Here is a 20,707-nt window from a genome sequence, read left to right as displayed (position 1 = left end):
GGGCATTAACGTCTGTTCAGGGCCACCTTTGAGTAGAGCATAGAAGGAAAAGAACATTCTAATAGCATTTGATGTTTAATTGCCAGATACTTCCTGAGAGAACTTGCAGGCGTCCAGCCTGTATAGCCTCTGATCCCCAAGCCCTCTATGTAGTGCCTTAGCATCCCCACACTTCCTCCGCACACACTGTAATCTTCATTTTAGCTCTCACCATTTCCCCCACTCCATTTGAGCACTTCCTCAGCATCACAGGCCATCTTGACCCGGTGCCTTTACAGTTCCTGTTGAGGGAGAGCCGAGTGGTTTCAGTTCTTAGTGCACAGTGTGTCCTGCCTGAGCTGTGCATAGCACTCGGGCATGTGAACCACCACTGCCTTCATTTCCACTCATTTCTGCACTGAACCTGGCAGCTCCTGTCAAGCCAGCCTTCTCCCAGGCTGTGTGCGTATTGGAGCTGACCTGGGGATCTGGGGAGCCGCCCCCTGATGGACCACATACTCCTGCCCTGCTCTGTGGCAACAGACTAAGCCAAGCCATGCCTGCCTTCCTCAAAGCCACCACCGTTTCTGCCTCTAGTCTGGGGGCTGTGGTTTTTCTTTCTCTCTCTCATTCTTTCTTCCTTTCAAATGAAAATTCCCAGAGTTCATTGTATAATGAATGCAGTTCTGTAAATCTTTAGTAATTGTACAGACTTGTTTAGCCATAACCACAGTCTAATCTCAGAATACTTAACATCCCTGTTCCCACCCTGCCCCAGGCAACCACCGTCTGATCATTTCAAATATGTGGACCATGCAGATTCTTTAAAGAAGTTAGTAGCATTTGTGGAGCTAAGAGTTGAACCTAGGACCTTGTGCATGCTAGACAGATAAATGCTCTAATCACCGAGCCATACCCTGTTTATCAGAAAACATTTGCAAGGGGCCGGGCTGTCCTGCTGGCTGTTTCCTTTGGGTTGTATGGACAAAGGGATCTTGGGGGGGGTGGGGGGTGGGTGGTAGGTTGTTTGTTTGTTTTTGTTTTTGTTTTGTTTTGTTTGCACTTCGTGACATTTTACAGACCATGCCATACATCCATCTACACAAACAATCAGGCAAAATTGTTAAATCGGTGAGCTTGTGCTTTACTTATGGAAAGTGCAAAAAAGAAAAGAAAATTGCCAGGCTTGGTGGCACATCCTCATAAGTCTAGCCCTGGGAAGCTGAAGCAGGAGGATCACTGTCAAGGCCAACCTGGGCTACCTAGAGGAACCATGTTGAGGCAGGAAAGAAGGATAATTCAATCAGAATTACCCTTTATGGATAAAACCTCATTCATATATATATATATATATATATATATATATATATGTATATATAATACATAATATATATATGTATATATACACACATATATATTTGCAATAGTATCATCATCTAACTTTTTTTGAAACTTCCTGTTAAATTGCAAGTTGCAGTGTGTCATATTATCCTTGTACCGTAACACGCAATCAAGGTTGCCTTCACTTTGGGCTGTTGAAAGTGTTGCTGAAGTGAGCATGTTTTATGTCAGAGCCTCTTTTAGGTCTTTATGGATCCTTGACTCACAGGGTTTGTGTCCACCTCCTTAAATTGTTTTTCTTCCTAATTTAAAACGTAGTTGCAAAACTACTCGGAAGCTATCGCCCCTGAATTTCATCTAGTCCATAAAATGGTTTGCATCCTGATTGGCTCCAGGCCCCTGAGTGAGTGTTCCTCAAGTAACTTTCTAGGCAGCTCACTGAGCTAGTCAGTAATGCCTGTGTGGTTTTCTTTAGCTGTGGGAAGAGTTGTACGCCCTTGTGCCCCTCCCACCCCCTTACCCCGGTGTGCCCTGGCCTCATCTTCTGGGCTTCATGTCTGGGTTAAAGTCCGGAGGGAAGCTGGAAGAGCTGCAGCAGACGTTCTGGACTGGGGAGATGGTGCAGGGTGCTCTTGCCTCCAGTCAGGAGGACCTGTAGCACACATCCTTCCTTAATCTTCGATGAGATAGGATGAGATGGGAAGTGGAGATGAGAATCCCCAGAAGCTTGCAGGCCAGCTAACCTGGTGTATGCAGTGGCAAACAAAAAGGAGACCAGTACCCAAGGTTGCCCTCTGATCTCTTTGTGCATGTGCATGTATGCACGCACCCACATGTACACGCACATACACACTTACTCCTAAGGGCCAGTTCTGTCAGGAACATGCTAAGTGGCACACAGTAAGTCCAGCAAGTGTCCCGAGTCTGTTGTGCACGAATGTAGGTGGAGCTGGGGATGGCGGCTGATGGAGTTTGACGGCTCTGCTTCAGGTCTTAGGTCTTAGAGGATGCTGTGTGGCAAAGAACTGGAATAGCTGGACTTGGGTCTGGCAGACAGAGGAGAACTCTTGGTGGGAGGAAGATGCAGGTAGGAGGAAGTGCTCCCAAGCAGCCAGTGGTTTGTGAACAGGCTGCATGTAAAAAGGGATATCCCTGGGTAGCTATCAGCAAGGACTGGAATACTTGGAGGTTGTGTAGGGAGGGGACTCTGGAGTAACTAAATTCCCCCAAGAGTCTGTGGTTCTTTAAGAAACAAAGATCTTAACTCAGAATTCCTGGTACTTGATACAGGCTTTTCTCATTCCATTCCAAGTGTGTGTGGCTGTGCTTTACAGGAATAGGGTGTCTCTGACGCCTTTAAAACTGTGATGCCCATCCATGGGGCTGCGACAGCCCTGCACTTCACCTCTTTTCCTTAGGTTGTGGTGTCCATCTCAGGTGGACAGTTAAGGCCAGCAGGCTCCTGGGGGCTGGCTGATGCTGTTGCGAACTGGCCTCTTTTATGCTCCATCCAAACATGAACTTGGATGGTCTTGAAGAGAACTCACACAAGAATAAATCTGGCTGAAGAGCAAAGCTATTTTCCATCATTGATTAGAAACGGATTCCTACCCTGCCCCTTGCTCTGGAATTAATCCTCCTGTGAGAAGTAGCTAAGTCATGTTCCTCAGCCAAAGGCCACAGGAAAACCAGAAGAAAGTGAGCAAACTTTGCTGATGACTGTGAAGGCCTGTGATGACAAGGTCAGCCCTTGCTGGGGACTCCAGCCCAACACCTATGTCCTTACTGTCTTGGGACCACTCCTAAGTTCCAGAGCTGAGGTACAGACACAGCCTCTGACATGGCTGCAGGCTCTGTGAAGAATCTCATGGGAGAGAGCACACAGATAGGTTGTCCATGCCCCTGTCACACAGAAGCAAGAGACGCCAGTGTGGGAAACCTAGGGAGTCATCTTGGGAAACTTCCTCTTTTCCTTCAGCAGGTTCTGGCTATCTTTGGTTCATTTCCTAATAGAATTTTCTTATTACAATCTGCCTTCCCCAAACTGCAGAGAGCATCACATTGCTGAGGTAAACTGGGGTGCCCCCACTTCCTGCTTGTGCCATTGCTGAGGTACACAGGGGTGTCCCCACTTCCTGCTTGAGCAGCGCTCACCTCAAGCACAGAGTTGTGCATGTTTACAGGTGCAATGGTGTCATTAGGGATCATCCTGACCGCCTGCCCAGCGTCCTCTGTGTCATGTCAGGGCCTGCGTTCCCCTCTTCTCCAGCCTCTCCAGCAGTTATTCCAGCTGGCAGAGTTGTGACAAGCGTTTCCATAAGCATTCCCACAGATCTTCTAATGAGGAGCATGACCTCGGAGCCATGTGCCTCGGTCCCTCTCCTGCCGTGGGAGGTGGTGGGAGGTAAGAACAATACCTGGGGTGGGATGGATGGATTCTGTCTGAGGCTCTGCACAAAGCTTAGCATTTGTTGGCCATCCGAACACTGTTGTTCTCTGGGGAGTCAGGTTAGGAGGGGAACGCCCACTACCTATCCATGAGCAGAAAGCTGAGCAGAGCACCCCCTCTCCGCTTCCTTGAACTCGGCCCTGTTCTATCTGGCACAGAATTTATGAGCTAAGTATCAAATAAACTTGGCAAAGTGAAGCAAAGATGTTTTCTCATTGTGTCCTGGGTGAGTTTTGAAGCTGGCTTTGCTAGGCCCCTGGGTAGCAGTTTCTCTGGTTTCTCTGTGCTGGTGGGGGTCCTGGATAGATGTCTTTCTGACACTGCAGTACTAGGGCATCTTGCTGTGACAATAATGCTGCAGCTGCCTCTGTGACTTGTACCCTGATGTGGAGTTCCCTTTTTCACACCAACTCTCACCCTGCAGAGTGCCCCGGCAGCTCAGGCATTCACGGGCCGACAGGTAGAAGTACCTGAGGCTCTGTGTATTCTCTGGTTGGGAAAATGTCTGCCAGTGCTTGGTGGGGTAGTTCAGGAATCAGAGGGGTTCTATGTGTATCCCAGTTCTCTGTGGGGTTGCATGTAGCCCTGACAGCCATGTTTATCTGTATGTTAGGAATGTACAGTGCAGAGGTGATGGGGTTTCAGGCCTCAGCCTTTTCTTCAGTGTCTCCTCCTGCTCTCAGAGGCCTGCAACATTTTACAGAAAGCTATGTGATTGTCAGGGTTTGAGGGGTCAACACTGAACTGGGGCTCTAGTTCAGGGCTTTGTAACTGCTGGCCTGTGACAGATAAGCTATATCCCCAAATAAGGTGGTTTACCATTAGTGAAAGCTGTCCGATAGGGGCATATGTATCTGGATGAGAGATTATCTGCCTTGGGATGGGAAGTTTCATTCCGAGAGACTGAGGTCTGTAGATATTGGTTCTCCTGGCCTCCCTGTAGCTCCATTCTTATGTACATGTAGCTGTACAGTTCAGGTCAGGAAGCTAGTCTGTCCCCTTTGATCTGTCCTTGGAACCATCCAGGCTCCTGGGTCTCCAGGTCTCCTGGGCACAGGCTCAGTCGCACTATGATGGAGAATCTAGCATTTTCCTAGAGGTTGCCCGAGGCCTTCCATTTGAAGTGTGGGACTTTTTAATCTTTTGCCTTTCTGTTTCCTGTTGACTCACATGTAAAGGTCATTGAACATTGACTGTCCCAGGTATGTATTAGTCACCCACATTTCCTCTTACAAGAAAAGCACAGAGCAGGGAGATTCCTGTCCTTAGTTTCTAGGTTAGACTTTAGCTTGGAGCTTAGAGGCCTGCCCCAGGCCACACACACAGATTTGATGGGGTCCAAATCTGAATGCAGACCTCTCTCATACATCATCATTCCTTGCCCAGGGTACTACCTGCTTCCTCTGCAGCTCAGCAGTACCAACCCAGATGTTGAATAACTGTCTGCTCCTCCTATGGAAATGTCACTGAGAGGTGACAGGGTCTTAGGACAGGGAGCATGGGCTTGTGGAGCACTCGGGGCAGGGACCTTGGCTGTGTGGTACAGTCCCAGCAAGGAGGTCGAGGCAGGCAGATCCTTTGGGATTGCAGGCTAGCCCCCATAGCCTACTTAGTAAGTCCTAGGCCAGTGAGGGCCCTTGTCTAAATAATAAAATAAGAAAGGTTGTCTCTTAGCTCACACATGTACATTTGTATACATGCATATACACACACATATAAAGCTATAGCTATAGTTTTGTTGATATCTCCTTGACAGTGAGGTGGAGCCTGCCACTTCTGGCTTAGTGGAAGCTGTCCTGACGTCATCAGGACTGCTTTAGGCAGTAGCCTGGAGGTATGCAGCAGTAATGCCCGGGGTTGGTGCTCTGTCTACCTCTTTCTGCCCATTCATGGGTGTTTGACTCCTTCCCGTGACAGTTTCCCTTGAAACCCTGCCCTCAGCATTCATTAGAGGATGGGAGAGGTGCTCTAAGCCTCCGCCGGCAGGGCTCACTGGCAAGGCATGTACCAGCTCAGAGGAGCTGTGTCTGCAGATGGAGGGGCACCAGGTCCTCTTGGAGAGACTGCTTTGTTTCAGTGAAGAGCCAAGATGATTAACTTTGTGACTGGCTTTTCACGCCCTTGTTGAAGGCTCTTTACTTGTGCACCTTCAGGTACGTTAAATGATAGGCAGAGGGCGTGGCTTTAGAAACCCTGGAGCCTGGCACCAGACCAGCTCAGCTGTAAGAGAGTCTTTGCGATTCCTGCTTCTCCTCGGATACGGTTTTAATGGTGTGGGTTTCTTTATAGGTGCTTCTTAGACATTGCCTTCCAGTGGCCCTGCACTGGAGATTGCATGATTATTTGTATTTAACAGATGAAAAAATTAAGGATCAGACTTGTCCAGACCTCACTGCTAGGATATGGCAGGCACAGGCTTGACTCTCTTTTCTGTCTTACTTCTGACAGATTTGCCAGGCTATCTTAGGTCTTAAACAGTGAAGTCAAGAAGTGTCTTGGCGGGGTGGGGGTGGGGGGGGGGGGGTGGGGGTGGGGGACATCTCTTTGTCCTGTAGGTCATGATATAAACCAGAAGAGAGGAGTACTAGGTCTTAGTTCAAATTTGCAAGCATGTCACTTGTTGGTAAAATATTGTATCATAGGTACCCATCAGCAGAGTAGCTTTGTTGGTACAGTGGAGGGGTGTGGAGACAGGTTCTTGCAGGATTCTGTTGCCTGCTGTTCTGTACCTGCGATTGACAGTTGAGTGTAGCGCCTAGCCTTAGAGCGGGAACAAGTAGACTGCAATGCTCAGAAGTTGGGTACAGTTTTCCTTCAAACGTGGGCCTAGGAAGTAGGAGAAATCACCAAGTCCAGAGGTGCATCTGCCTAGAGTGCCAGTGTCCACAGCACAGCAGGCGACCGCAGTTAGCTGTACACTCCAAGTAGCTGGAGAGGGTTCTGAGTTGAGCCTGTACAGGACATGCCTGGCAGGTTACATAGAGAAGCCTCGATCCGATCCGTACATGTCATCCGGTCCATACAGGTCGTGCACATGTGTGCAAGTGTAGGTGGGAGTTAAATGTTTAAAAATGTTAAAAATGGTCCATACAGGTCGTGCACATGTGTGCAAGTGTAGGTGGGAGTTAAATGTTTAAAAATGTTAAAAATAGCCGTGAGTCCTTGTTGTTGTTTTTCTTTTTGCTGTGCTGGGACTCAAACCCAGGGCTTCATGTGGGTTGGGAAAACAGGCTTTACATAAACTCTGAGCTGTAGTCCAGCCCACCCAGTGCTTATTTGATGCACAAGTATTGTGTCCTTTCTAGCCTTCCTCTAGACCTAAATCAGGAAGCAGCCATGTTCTACTTGTAGGTAAAATGCTTGGGTTAATGGAGACTTCCCCTCCATTCTTCATACACTGCTGCTTTGGGACCTGTTTGTGCTGTTGGCTGATGGGGGCTGATCTGCCATGTCCCCACCCCCACCTTCGAAAGCTGTGCAAGTACTTCATTGGAGTAAATATTATGTACAATGTATTATGTTAAAAATATCCAAATACTACAAATTTTATCCAGGATAACTCATGAATTTGTTTAAGAGATGGTTCTTGTCAGTTAGCTGTTAACTGCTACAAAAAGAGTTGACTTCTCCTGCAAACCGTTTTCCAAACAGTTTTCTTCCAGGTTTGGAATACAGGGACACTGGATTAATTGGCCTTTGAGCAGAGTCTTCTTGAGTTTCCCATACCATGGAAGTAGATGTGGACAGCACACATGCCATCTATTGAAGACATCTTGGGATTGCCCCTAATTATGTGTCTAGCTGCCAGTTGACAAAGTGGAGGGATTAGTTGCTGGTTACATGAAACCAGCCAGGATCATGCAGAGGCAGCAGCTGGAGACATCTGCAGACTATTAATGAACAGACCATAGGTGATGGCGCCCTGTGGACTCTGCTAAAGGGGCCAGGAAACCATCAACCAGAGACACTGTCTCCACAAAGCTTTAGTGTTTTTAAGAAATCACCTGTCAGTGGTGTGTGAGACTGTGGTTGTAATCCAAGGAGACAGATTGGTGGTGAAACTGCTCCCCCATTCCACCCCACCCCACCTGGGAAAAGATTCTCACTGTTGATTGATTCTCTGAGCCAGCAGGCTGCTACAGGAGGTGAATGTTAGACAGGGTCCTGGTGGTTAGTGGCTTCTGTAGAGCGTTTGGGTGTGGAGGCCACTCTCTGTCTCAGTGTCACAGTGCTCTGGCTCCAGGCCAAGAGACTTGAGCTTTCTGACTGCCTTCACTCACCTTGGAAACTGGCACCCCCTTCCCCAGGACATGGGCCTCCTCCTCAGTGCCCAGCAGCAGCTACAGTGCTACCTCCTTCCCTTTTCTTTTGGAATTGGTTTGCACATTGAGTTGGTTCTTTTCTCTTCTTTTCTTTTCTCTTCTTTTCTTTTTAAGACAAAGTTTCTGTGTCCTGGAACTCACTCTATAGGCCAGGCTGGCCTCAAACTCATGGAGTACCACTGTCTTGTGAGCCCTTGGATTAAAGGCATGCACCTCCGTGCCTTGGGGAGCACAGTAATTCACCCGCAAACTCTTGAGTGGCCTGAAACATGTCCGTCTGCTTTCCTCTCCTCCCCTCTCTGATCTCCTTCCAGTGAGCTCAGGTCTTTAAATGCTGTTGCATCAGTCCTCCCGACACAGAACTTGTAAGGTGCTGTGGGGAGGAAGCCAGCCCATCTTCATCCTCAAGTTTCTGCCTATAGTTAAGCTATAAGCAGATCGTAAGCACAGCGTTTGTGTTTGGGTCCTGGTTCACTTGCTGTGGAGTTGTCCATCTACTGAGCTAGAAAGCTTCTGAGACCCTGGTCAGTGTAACAGCTCTGTGTTTTCAAGCCTGGACAGGTGATCAAATTGCTCCTGCGGGAGATTCTGCTCCAGGTCAGCCAACTTGCTCAGAAGCAGGCCCAAGAATGTGCTGGCAGTTGTGGCAGAGCCACCAACTTACTGTTGTCATCTGACCTGGGTCATCCCTGTTGCCTTAGTAAGTCCAAGGCATGGAAAGCAGGCAGCTATCGCCTGCAGGAGGACTGGTGGGGGGTGAGTTTTAAGCACACAGAACCGATGTGTGGTGGGATGGGTGGCCACCATCTGTTGAAGAGGAGGATACAAGAAGGGCATCTGCCTTCTACAGAGGTAGAAGAACCCACAAGTGGACCTGCTTGCTGTGTGCGGAGTCTGGTGTCAAAAGGTACCAACACAGCTATGCCTCCTGGAGACTGCTGGGGCCCTGTTCCTTTCAGGGAGCTCTGCCTTTCTTTCCACTAGCCTCGCAGAATGCATTCCAGTCTCCACGGGGAAAGGACCCTGAGTCCTTCAGGTGGGAGCTGATACTGCAAACAGAAGCACAGCTGAGGGCAGCTTGTTTGGAAACTTTGGTTCCCATGGACTGTGTCAGGGAAAGTCCATCGATGGTAGCTGTGGAGGTAGACGGAGCTGTGTGCAGGTTGCTGCGTCTCCCCTGGAATAAACGTTCTGGGAGAAGCACAGAAATTCTCAGTGTTGGGTCAGATGTCTAGGCGTCTTGGGACTCCTCTAAGCCTGTCACATTGTTACAGTTTGATAAGCTCAGGTGACCTTGGAAACATCAGGCAATAGGAAGATGGTTCAAGTAGTCAGCTGTTCTCAGCTGCAACCTCTGTGGGACAGATGGATGAGAAGGCATCGGGGAGCAGGCTTCAAGGTGCTCTGGGGAGGACCTCTTGACAGAAACTGTGGAGTTAGTCCGCCCTTGTCCTCCTCTCACTGCAGCATTATGGAACCATTGCTGGATAGCACACAAGGTAGGGGGTTCTGTGGGGCAGATGTTGGCTTTCAGGTCCATCTTCCTTAGTTGATGCGGAGGGACTTGGCACCTGAAGTGATATCCCTCCTTCCTGGAGACCCTTGGCAGCCCACATGGAAAGCCTGCATTCAGTTAGACAGAAACCAGGGAAGAGTGGACCCTGGAATACCCAGAGTGTCTCCTGGCAGAGAAGCTATGTCCTTATGCCCTGCTGAGAGTTCTGCAGTGTGAGAAAGAAGCACTGTCAAAATGACATTGCTTCTGCACCATGTTGCTCACTTTAAAGGGTTCGTTTTTTTCTGCCAAGGTAAAGCAGGGAATCGTTTCTTGTACATGAACTGGCAGGCCATTTGAGGACCTGAGCTCCTTTCTTTCTGAGACTAATATTACCATCTTCTCGGGACATCTGCATGATCCAAGACAGTGCTAAATGGCTCCTGGTGTGTCATGTGATGTTTCTTTAGCCTGTTGTAAAAGATGTCACTGACCCATCCGTGATAGTGTGCAGGAGACCCCAAAGTTTAAGGGATGTACCTTCTCTCCAGGCAGATGTTGTTTTGTCCCCTCAGTAGATTTTCCATGGAAATAAATGCCATCCTGAGGGTACACTGTGTCCGGGCCACTGTCATTAGTGTGCCTCCCAGGGGCAGTTATTCAATAGAAAAATCACTTTTCATTTTATTAAACCAAAATATTCGTTTTTCCAGAGTGATCTGACATGGAGGCTGGGTTTGCCCTCTATTCTCTCCCAAGTAGCCCCTAGCACAAACTGTTCTGTGTTCCAAGGCAGAAAACAGATTCTGCTAAACAATTGCCTGCTGGGTCACAAGACCGTCCTGGGGGCCAGTCCTGGTCAAGTGAGACACCACAAGTCTGCGGTAAGTCAGCCCAGCCTCCAGGCGCCAGCAGCTTACCCCTGTGCAGTCTGTGAAGTGAGTATTCACTAAACCTCTCTGGAATGTAAACCAGCTCTGCAGGCTCTGTTTACATACAGATGCCACCAGAGTCCAGATCCGCCCAACCATGGGGGGGGAGGGGGTACCTCCGCCTAGAAGTATTAGCAGTATGAACTCCTGGTTTTCCCTGGAGTTAGATATGACATGTTTCAAAAGATGCCCAGACTATATGTACTCTGAGCCTTTTAATCCCTCCTGTCTGTTCTGCCCATTAACTGCTGATTCTGCAGCCTTCTGAGCATGCCTGAGGAGAAGGCCCCTTGATGGTTCGTTTTGCCCAAGGCTTATCTAGTGAGACTGCTCCCCAGTGGTCATTGCAAGAAACTTTGTGTGCTACTGCCGTCCAGCAAGGTTACCTGAGATTCCCTAGTGTCTCCCAAGTTCCTCCAGAGTATCTGTGGTCATCAGCTCAGGGACACCCTGGCCAGGCCATTCTGGTTCAAGGGCTTGTGTTGGTGTAGTCACAGTGGGAGCCAGACATACTGCTGGGGTTTAGGGGCCTGTCTGTCTTATAGGGTCCAAGCTTCTTTTCCTGTGGAGAGAAGCTGCTAGTCTCCTCTCTCCTCAGAAGTCACTCAAGGTCAGGCTTGCTGTAGGATTGCCAAAGCAGTCACAAGATGCACCCCACTTCCGAGAAGAAAGGGGTGTGTACACACGTGAGTCCAGTAGCAGGGAGGCTGCCCAGGCATGCTGGATAGGGTAGAGCCTAGTTATGACTGACTTTGGGAAATCAATCTCCAGTGATACAGGGTGGTCACATTCCTCTGTGGACTCTCCGGGAGTTCCTAAACCTACACAGAGCAGTGGATTTTAAAGAATCCAGAGAAGATAGCACAAAAAAACCAAGTCTTCCCCCTGACAAAAGACAAGAGTCACACTGATGGGGTGATGGGGCTCTAAGCTTGTTCTAAGCTAAGCACACTGCCTCTGAGAAGCTTGGGAGTAATAACTGAGTACAGGTCACTCATAAGGCCCAGTCACCTTCCACTCTAGACCAGTGGCTCAGCCCCTCTCTGTGCTGTGCCAGCCCTCAGGGTAGCAGGGTAAGGTCTCATCAGCCCTTCTCCCCCTTGTATACTGTGGAGGTTACTGTGGCCCTGCAAGGCCCCCAGGGGCTGCCTTGGGTACAGAATCACTGCCCGCCCCCATGTCTCTAGGAGCCCTCTGGCTTTAGTAGTGGGCTTTATGTCGAGCTTTATCATTGCTGGGGGAGTGTGTGTGCAGTGTACAGCTGGGGCTTATCACAGGCCAGGGTGTGCCTGGCTCTTGCTGTGCCCTGCACAGGAACTGAGGATGCTTGCTTTGCTGATGATGTCCCCGGGAACTTTGTCTCTGTATATATTTAGTAGGGCTGGTTTGGCTGTGTGCAGATAATTGGATGACACTCGGGCGCCTGTACGCTTTGATTATTTTAGCCTGTGGTATTTGATTTGACTCTGTTAGTTCTCACTTAAATGGACATTATTTTACTTGTTGCCAGGTGATTTAGGCAGTTTTGTGACTTTTTTTTTTTTAAGTCATGGGAAAGCTAGCAGAAGCCAAACCCCTCCTGCCTTGGCTGATGGACCTCGAGGCACCCATATCCTTTCCTACCCTCCAGCTCTTGTTCCAGTGCAGACTTTTTCCTAATTGATTTTGATTTTTTTTTTCCCCCTGTACTGTAAGCTCTGTAAAGACCGGGGACTTTGTATTCACTATTGAGCATCAAAACAGAGCTTGTTACCTAGGCAACAGTAAATAATTTTTGAATGACTAATTGAATGGGCGAGAGCTGTGGAAGGTGGGGTGGAATGGCCTTTCTTTGGCTACTTAGTTTTCATCCCATCCCATGACCACCAGTGTGGTGGGAGAGAAAGCCCAGAAAGCTGGCTCTCTCAAGGAGGGCACTTGCAAGAAGCCATTTTAGTCAAGGGCTTGTAGTTTGCAAAATAAGAAGTAAATGTGAGGGAGGGCAGCCTAAGAAGATGGGCGTAGGAGCAAAGGTAGACCACTGCGTCTGCTATGTCCCCTCATGTGTTCAGACCACAGTGCCTGGCTGTTTGGTCAGTTCAGTGATAGTTGGGACTAAACCTCATGCCTCAGGCCTTGTTCAGGGCCTGGCCCAAGGTTGGCATTCCATGCCCAGTTACTGACTAGTGAATCCAGAAGGGTGGTTGTATAGATAGACAGGGCAGAGGGTCCCAGCCATACACCTGCCCTTAGGAGGAGGGAGACATCCATTTAGGAGGCATCTTGGAGGGCACGTAGGCCACAGCCAGGCACAGATTGAAGTCACACAGACACCTGGCCACAGGAAAGACTTCCTCCTCTGTGGCACCCTACCTTCATTTGCTCCTGTGGTATTTCTTCCTTGTACTTTATTTAGGGGGCTGGAGAGCTGGCTCAGCAGTTAAGAGCACGTGTTGCTCTTCAGAGGACCTAGGTTCAAGTCCCAGACCCCACAAGGTGACTCACAACTATCTGAAACTCAAGTTGTATGGGATCTGATGCCCCCTTCTGACATTCATTGGTAGCAGGCATGTGCATAGACATACATGCAGGCAATACATCTATACACATAAAATAAATATTAATATATATATATGTATAGATGTGTATATATATATGTATATATGTGTGTGTATATGTATGTATCTATCTATCTATCTATCCATCTGCTGACTATGTAAGTAACAGATTAGCACACCACAGTGTGTCTTGCAAGACCCAGACAACATTGTCTTCTGTTTCCTGATGCCTGTGTAACTCTTCCCACAGTTATGAGTTCTGTATTTACTCTTCTAAGGCTGTTGTCCTAGTTTGAGGTGCATATACATCTATGTATAGCTGACAAGTTCGCCCATACTTGTTTCTGGACCGCATGAGAATGTGGTTGTCTCCTGGGTTGTCCACAGGGCACCCTTCCCCACCATGCTGTTTTCTTGGTGTTCTTGATGCTGCTCCCTTCGGACCCCCAAGCTTGGTGTGACTCCTAGTGAGTGGCTCTGGTCCACTCTAATTTTAACTTTTTACGGGCTGTCAGTAGGCTTTCCCATGTTGCTTCACTTACGGGAAGCATTTAGTCATTTCCTAACCTAATGAGAGTTAAACATCCTTAGCCCCAGAAATCTGTTGTGAAACATTTCCAGCTAGGATGGATTGGGACAGCACAGAACCCAGTGAGATGGAGTGAGATCAGTGGGGTAGGACTGGCCTGCCAGTGGGTGCAGTCTGGCAGTCTGCAAGCAAGGCCTTCTGAAGAGGTCCCTTTGGGGTTGAGGAGTGCCATGCTGGGGGTTTGGGGTCTGAAGAGGCTGCCCAGAGATCAGAATGGTGCTCTTGCATGCTGGCCTTCACCCTGTCACTGTCCCAGTGTCACAATTGTCAATGAGCTTGGCTTACATATGTAGACATTTTCTTTAGCATTCTGAGGAAGGTGGCTAATGGGTAAATGCATGCCTGCTGTTTCTGAAGAGGGCCCTTGCTCTGACCTGGGTACTAGGTCACACAAAAATCAAATCAAAAACTGACTCAGTTAGACAGTAATTGTGAGGAAGTTGTCTTTTGTGTTGGATGTTGAGTGAGATTCCTGATCCTTAGGTATAACAGCATCCCTTTCCCCTGTCATGACAGGCAAAGCGTTCTCATGCATCCTGGAACAGCAGGTCAGGTGGGAATGGCTAGTCCCACAGAAATCATCTCTGGGTGAGAAACACTAGTTCTAATTGAATCATTTAGAGTTTCCAGTCTTTGTTTAAAATTACTGTACTTAAACGCGTGCATGTATGTGTACATGTGTGCATGTTCAGAGGCTGGAGGTGTTAGATGTCTTTCTATTGGAGTCATGCCATTTGTGAGCCTCCTCCTGGGTGCTAGGAACTAAACCCAGGTCCTTTGCAAGAGTAGCATGTGCTCCTAGCCACTGAGCCGTCTTGGGTTTCATGTGTCTCAGGATGGTCTTGAGTTTACTACATAGGTGATGATGACAGTGAACTTGTGAGCTTCTTGTCTGCCTCTCAAGTGCTAAAATTCCAGGCGCTGCCACTGTGCTTGGTTTATTCTGAGGATTGAAACAGTGCCCTGCACACACTAGTTTGAGGTGCATATACATCTATGTATAGCTGACAAGTTCACCCATACTTGTTTCTGGACTGCATGAAAATGTGCTTGCCATCAGACATCAGTCTGCCACCTGAGCACTCCAGGGGTTTCACTGTGTGTGGGCAAAACTGAGATCCACCTTGTGGTGGTTTGTAGCCACAGTGATATTATAAAACAGTGATATTGTGTGTGTGTGTGTCTGTGTGTGTGTGTGTGTCTGTGTGTGCGCGTGCACTCATACAGTTGTGTACATGCATGCAAGTGCTCCCAGAAGTCAGAATTAAAGAGGGTCCCCCGGAGCTGGAGTTAGGTGATTGTGACCCACCTGGTATGGGAATCAAACTCTGGTCTCAGAGAGCAGCACATGCTCTTAACCTCAGGGCCATCTCTCCAGCCCCTTAGATCAGTGTTTTACATATGTGAGACCTGACTGCTATTTACATAAGATGCTGCAGGTATTAAACCCCATATACATTATCACCCAAGTCACCACACCGCTCTCAGAAGGTACTCTGATTCCTTTCCCCATCTCATGCACAGCGGAGTCTGGTGAAGGTGGAGGAGAAGAAACTGGCCCAAGGCGCTAAGAATGGAGATGCCTTTCTGTAGTCAGTGAGCTCTCTGCTGTACCCTGGACATGGTACACTAGCCTCCTATGCCAGTGAGCCAAATCCATGCCACTATGAGCTTGGCTGAGACATCATGTCATAAAAGTGCGTGGTACAAGCAAGAAGTTTTAAGATTGAATGAATGCCTCATTAAACAAAAGCAGCAGCAGGGGGCTTTGTTTTCTTTGCAGTTTGTTCTCTGAGAGACAATGATCGTGTGTAACGATCTTGAGCAAGGGACAGACTTTTTTTCTTTAACAATCTGCCATGTATGGATATGTGAGAATAGGATTGGCTCCAGATAGTTCTGTGCCGTGTCTGTGGTGGCTAGGAAGTAGGCCCCTGCCCCGTGCTTGCTGTGCTTAGGAGTCGAGATGGTTGTAGCTCATTACAGCCAAATGTGGCGTTCTGAGGATTCCTGTGTGTGTTCTTTGAGATTCTTTGGCTTGCTCATGTGGGGCTTTTTAAAAAGTCCTGGGTTGGACCAGAGCAGGTATCAGATACAAATCAAAGCCTTTTGGTGCTGGGGATTCCCACGGCTCCCTGCCCTCAGAACACCCCACCCCACCCTCACCCCGACCCGGTCCTTCCCAGGCACACTTTCCTCATGTAGTCTCAGGTCTAACGCTCTGCTGGGCCCGCTGTGCACCAAGTTCCCTTTGTCCTTGCTGCTCTTGCTTCACTCAGCCTTGTCCTTGATTACTTCCGTGTATCTGTGGGGATTGGTGCACAGGGGCCTCTACGAATGCTAGTCAGTAGGGAACGAAGCAGCACGCCATGTGTAACTTGGGAAAGGTGCTCAGGGGACAAGAGTGGGGTTAGCCCCCAGTCCCGGGCAGCAGGTGGCATAGTTCACTGCTGTGTTTTACAGCTAGAGTGAGCCTTCTTAAAGTTAATTCACTTATTTTGTGTTTGTGCACGTGTGCATATGCCAAGGTGCACGTGTGGAAGCCAAAGGACAACTCGTGAGCGGTCAGTCAGTCCTTTCCTCCCGCTTGATTGGTGGCAGGTGCTTTTCCTTCCAGCCAGCCTGCCTGCCACAAGCTCTTGACTTTGAGTGCTTCAGGTCTTAGACCAGTTTGCAAAGAGGCCTGGGAAGCTCTGTAGTCCCCGAATGATGCACTTGTAATCTCATCGTGCACCTTGGTCCCGCTTCTTTGCTTCCTTTCTGAAACAGATATCAGGGCCCCTGGCCTGGCATTGTCACCTGATGGTGTTCATCTTCAGCTTAGAGCAGAGGTCACCATAACTTTCTCCAAGAAAGCCTGGGAGTTGGCACCTGTAGCTGCCAGCTCTGCTGAATAGGAGGGCTTGGTGGCCTGCTGTCTTACTTTCTCCACCTTCAGGATCTCACACAGGCTGCTCTGGAAAGGGCACGGCACCCCTCCAGCCTGCAGGCCCATCCATGCCTAGCAGAGGCTCCACCACGGGGCTCCTAGGGTCTCAGAGTATCCTGAGCAAGCAGCATCTGAAGAGATGAAAGCCTTTCACAGGAGCTCTTAGTATTGGCGTAAATACTTAGATGCTTTTCTCTGTTCTTCCACAGAGCGATCAGCAGCTGGACTGCGCCTTGGACCTGATGAGGCGCCTGCCTCCACAGCAGATTGAGAAGAACCTGAGCGACCTCATCGACCTGGTGCGTACCCACCTCACCTCATATGCTCTCACTTGAGCCGAGTGAGGCACACAGTTGCTATCTTTTGGGCTCTTTGTGTGGAATTCAAAACACCGGAAATGTTTTCTCTCCCAGGCCACACCCCACCTCTGGGCTCTGAGATGAGTTTCATATGGGGGTCTTGCTCTGAGCCCATCTGCATTGATAAAGCCCACTCCACACATTGATTATAAAGTTAATTATTATGACCCCTTCTCCGACTTCCCTTGCTTTAGTTTCTAGAAGCTTGCATTTGGGTCACCCCTCTGCAGGCATTCATAAAGGTAGCTAACCCAGGCCCCCACGCCGGGCCAGCTTCCTCAGCCAGCCCCAGACCAGCAGTGTCCTTTCTAGTCTGAAAGGCTTAACAACAAAAAGTTTTATTACATCTGTTTTTAAAGTATTCAGCTCTTTTTTAAACTTTAAAAAAAAAATCTAAACATATAAACTAATGGGTTTTAAACTGATGCTGCAGATGAACTGGCACTGAGGTACTGTTGGGAAACATTAAAGTCCAACATAAGGCCACAGGAGTAATTGAAATCCACCCGAGGCCTCCAGCTCACCTAATGATTTAATGGGCTCTGGAACCGTGTCTTCCTGGATGTGGAGCAGTGAGGCATCCCTTAAAGGGGGGAGGGGGGGTTCATCTGCTCTGCTCGTTTACTTTGATTCTGTTGTTGGGGCTGAGAACATTCTCACCAGGAAAACAATTGGATAGGAGGAGATTTCCATCAATCCCAGATAAAACTCCCAGCAGCCTAGAAGTCCTCTGTGCAATGATCTCTGTTTATAGGGCCTGAAGCTCCAGCTGTGAGCAGGTGTGTGAGACAAACACAGGCCGATTGGAGGGGTTCTGAGCAGGAATTGGGGTGGGGGATGGTTTCAGGAGCTTAGTAGCTCTGTGAGAGAGCCAGCCACAGGTGGCTCATGGCAGGCTTGAAATGAGAGTGGGTATAAAAGAGAATCTCGGGTCCTCATGACACACACACAGACACATTTACATACACACAGGCATCCATGCACACAAGCGTGTTATGTCAGGATGGTAGCGGCATCTAGGAAGCCAGAGAAACTTGAAGCTGTAGTGATTGTCCCATCCACCGCTCTCTGGATGTTGTGTGCTCTGCCAAGTGCACTCTGGAAGTGTTGACTTTTTCTTGGTCAGCAGTCTATGCTTGCTCCTGTGTAGGTGAGGGAGGCCACGGTTGGAGGTGTGCCCAGGTCCCCTCTGCTCAGTTCTGAGAGTTGCCTTTTAAACCCTGTGTGGAACTGTGCTTAGCTGATGGTCAGCGCAGTTACTACAGTGGTTTTGAAATAATGTTCTCGTGGAGGCACACCAGGCGAATGCTCCAGTGGAGGCGCCCCCAGTGAGCACACATCTCTGACGGCTCTGAATGTAGATCAGGCTGTTTTGTTCTTATGGCAACCGAAACCTCGCTCGAGCTCATGCTCCAGCTGCAGCTTTCCCCTGGGGCCCCCTCATCACTCATCTCGGAGATGTGTGTAGCCTTGCTGCAGATGCCAGGTTCCCTCAGGTCCAGGGAGGAATCACAGCATGGTAGGGAAGGAAGGAGAGGCTGAGAGCTGCCCTCCACCAAATGCCAGGTCAGGGTTCTGTCGCAGACATAGGGCGAAGTGCCACAAACTACATCTGTCCTGGCACCTGAGCTCACTTCCTCTTTTCACTGTCTTCTACAAAAACTTGACCAGAAAGGGGGAAAGGGACAGGGAGACTAGTGTTGGGGTAGGAGCTAACACTTGTTGACTGTGCCCAGCAGTTAGGGTTTGAATCTTAAAGACCTCCAAAGGGCTGCATACATGGAAGGCTGGATCCTCTGCAGATGGCACTGTTGGAAGGCAGTGGAGCTTTTAGGAGGTGAAGCTGAGTGGAAGGAAGTTAGTTAGCCTTGTGGGCAAGACAGTGAAGGAGATGTGGGGACCCTGGGCCCTTTTCCTTGGCCATGTATGCATGAGGTGAGCAGCTTCACCCCACACTGCAAGTTCTGATGTTTGGCCTAACCACAGACCCAAGTGTCCCAGAGCCAACCGACCATGGACACAGAGAGAGCTCTAAAACCACAAGCTAGAACAAACGTGTCCTAGCTTAAGTTGTGGCAGGAATTTGGTCACAGTAATGGAAACCTTGCATACTTCTGTGTGCCTACATCTGAGTGCAGAATTTCCGTCTGATTTTTTTTTTTTATAATAACCTTTTGAAGGTTCACATACCCAACCCATCTTTTTGAGAAACTGAGGCTACGAGGGGGTGGTGCGGCCACATGGCATCAAGAATGCGGGTCTCTCCTGTTCTGTACTTGGCTCCTGGGTCACCTTGGTGTGGGGTCACACAGGAAGAGAGACTGAACATGGCATGTCTTCATGGTGTGCCAGGTTTCTGTGTGTAGAAAACATGCTGAATAACTTAATTCCCTAGTAATGTGAGATGTTTAGACATAGGAATGTTCTAGAAAATTTTTATTGCTTTTTTTTTTTTTGAGACCAGGCATGGCTATATATTCCTATTATTGGCCTTGGATTTGACATCCTTCCACCTCAGCCCTCCTTGTACTGGGATCAGAGACATAAACTGCCAACTTGTTGCACATAGATATTCTCTGGGGCATGAAGGACTTCTCTTCTTAGAGCCAGGTCTTGCAGGGTTAACTTCCATGGTTTCATGGTGTGTCTTGAAAGGTACTACATCATGTGGACCCAGCCTTGGGATCGCCTGGACCACAGACTCCTCTCAGAGAGTGGGTTTGGGATTTGGGGTGCTTACTAATTTTTAATTGAAGCATGATGGGTGTCAGGATGGAAATGGGGCGTGACGTCTCAACAGATTAGGGTCCAGTGAAGCATGGCTCATTAAAAGCATGCCAGCATGCTGCAGAAGCCATACATGAGTGATAGCCTGGTTCTGATTCCAAGTGTGCGCAGTACATGTGTGTGGAGCACTTGGGCTGCCTTTTCTGCTGGATCCACGAGCGACTGTAAAAGTCACTTTAAATATGTATGTTCGCTTGCTGTGGTTTTTCATCTGTCATGCTTAGATGTGACGGTTTTTTTCTTTTTAAACTAAGTTTGCAGAATCCTCTCATTCTGTACACACTATTCTGTGTCCTGTTGTGGTTCTGCATCACATGTGCTTTTAGTTTCTTCCCAAACTGTAATTTCAGAAAACTCACACTACCTATGGCCGTGTTTCCTTCCATTGTCTGGAGTCAGGGGTGTCTTTTGCGGGGATCACAGCTTTCCTGTGTGCCCATCTGTGTGCTCAGCCAGTGAGGAAAGGGGACGTTGGGGTTTGCCTGTGCTCCCCCTCATTTACATATCAGAGCCAGGCTGCTTCAGAGGGGTTTGTTTGGTCCACACAAGGTCTGGTTACAGAGTCTCATCAGAATGTGCCCTGTGCTTGGCAGCCAGGCTCCGAAGCCCTGTGTGCCCTGCCAGGACGGCACTCTGTCTTCTCCCCGGCATCATAGCCTTTGCTGCCTTGGGATCCCGGTGCATGCTGATGGGTGGGAAGTGACTGTCCTTTGCATACGGCCAAAACATCATTTTATTACATACTAATTCCATTGTGCTAGAGGGAAACTGGCCAAAGTTGTTTGCTAAGTTGTTTCAAAAATACCGCACACCCATCAGGATCAGGGATCACGTGACGGGAAGGTGCTCCTTTGACCTTCTATGGCCTCTCTCTGCACACTGGCAGCTAGAGTCGGAGCCTCTCTCCTGGAGTATATTTTGAGCCCTGCGCTGAGGAAGGAGTTTGTTTCTGCAGATTGGCACCCACCAGGCCATCCATCCATCCATT

The 20,707-nt window shown here is 48.9% G+C and overlaps 1 protein-coding gene across 4 annotated transcripts in view; it reads left to right on the top strand.

The window, feature by feature from the left end:
- The window catches only part of Capzb (capping actin protein of muscle Z-line subunit beta), a 96,266-nt gene that overhangs the window by 28,860 nt on the left and 46,699 nt on the right, over nt 1–20,707 (top strand). For all 4 annotated transcript variants that reach the window (XM_034501970.2, XM_076933877.1, XM_076933876.1 and 1 more), the window contains exon 2: nt 16,783–16,872. In XM_034501970.2, coding sequence (XP_034357861.1) covers nt 16,783–16,872 — 90 coding nt within the window. The remainder of the gene's footprint in view (nt 1–16,782; nt 16,873–20,707) is intronic.

Source organism: Arvicanthis niloticus, chromosome 5, assembly GCF_011762505.2.
Source record: "Arvicanthis niloticus isolate mArvNil1 chromosome 5, mArvNil1.pat.X, whole genome shotgun sequence".
NCBI classification, from domain to species: Eukaryota; Metazoa; Chordata; class Mammalia; order Rodentia; family Muridae; genus Arvicanthis; species Arvicanthis niloticus.
This window is presented reverse-complemented; position numbering and strand designations above follow the sequence as displayed.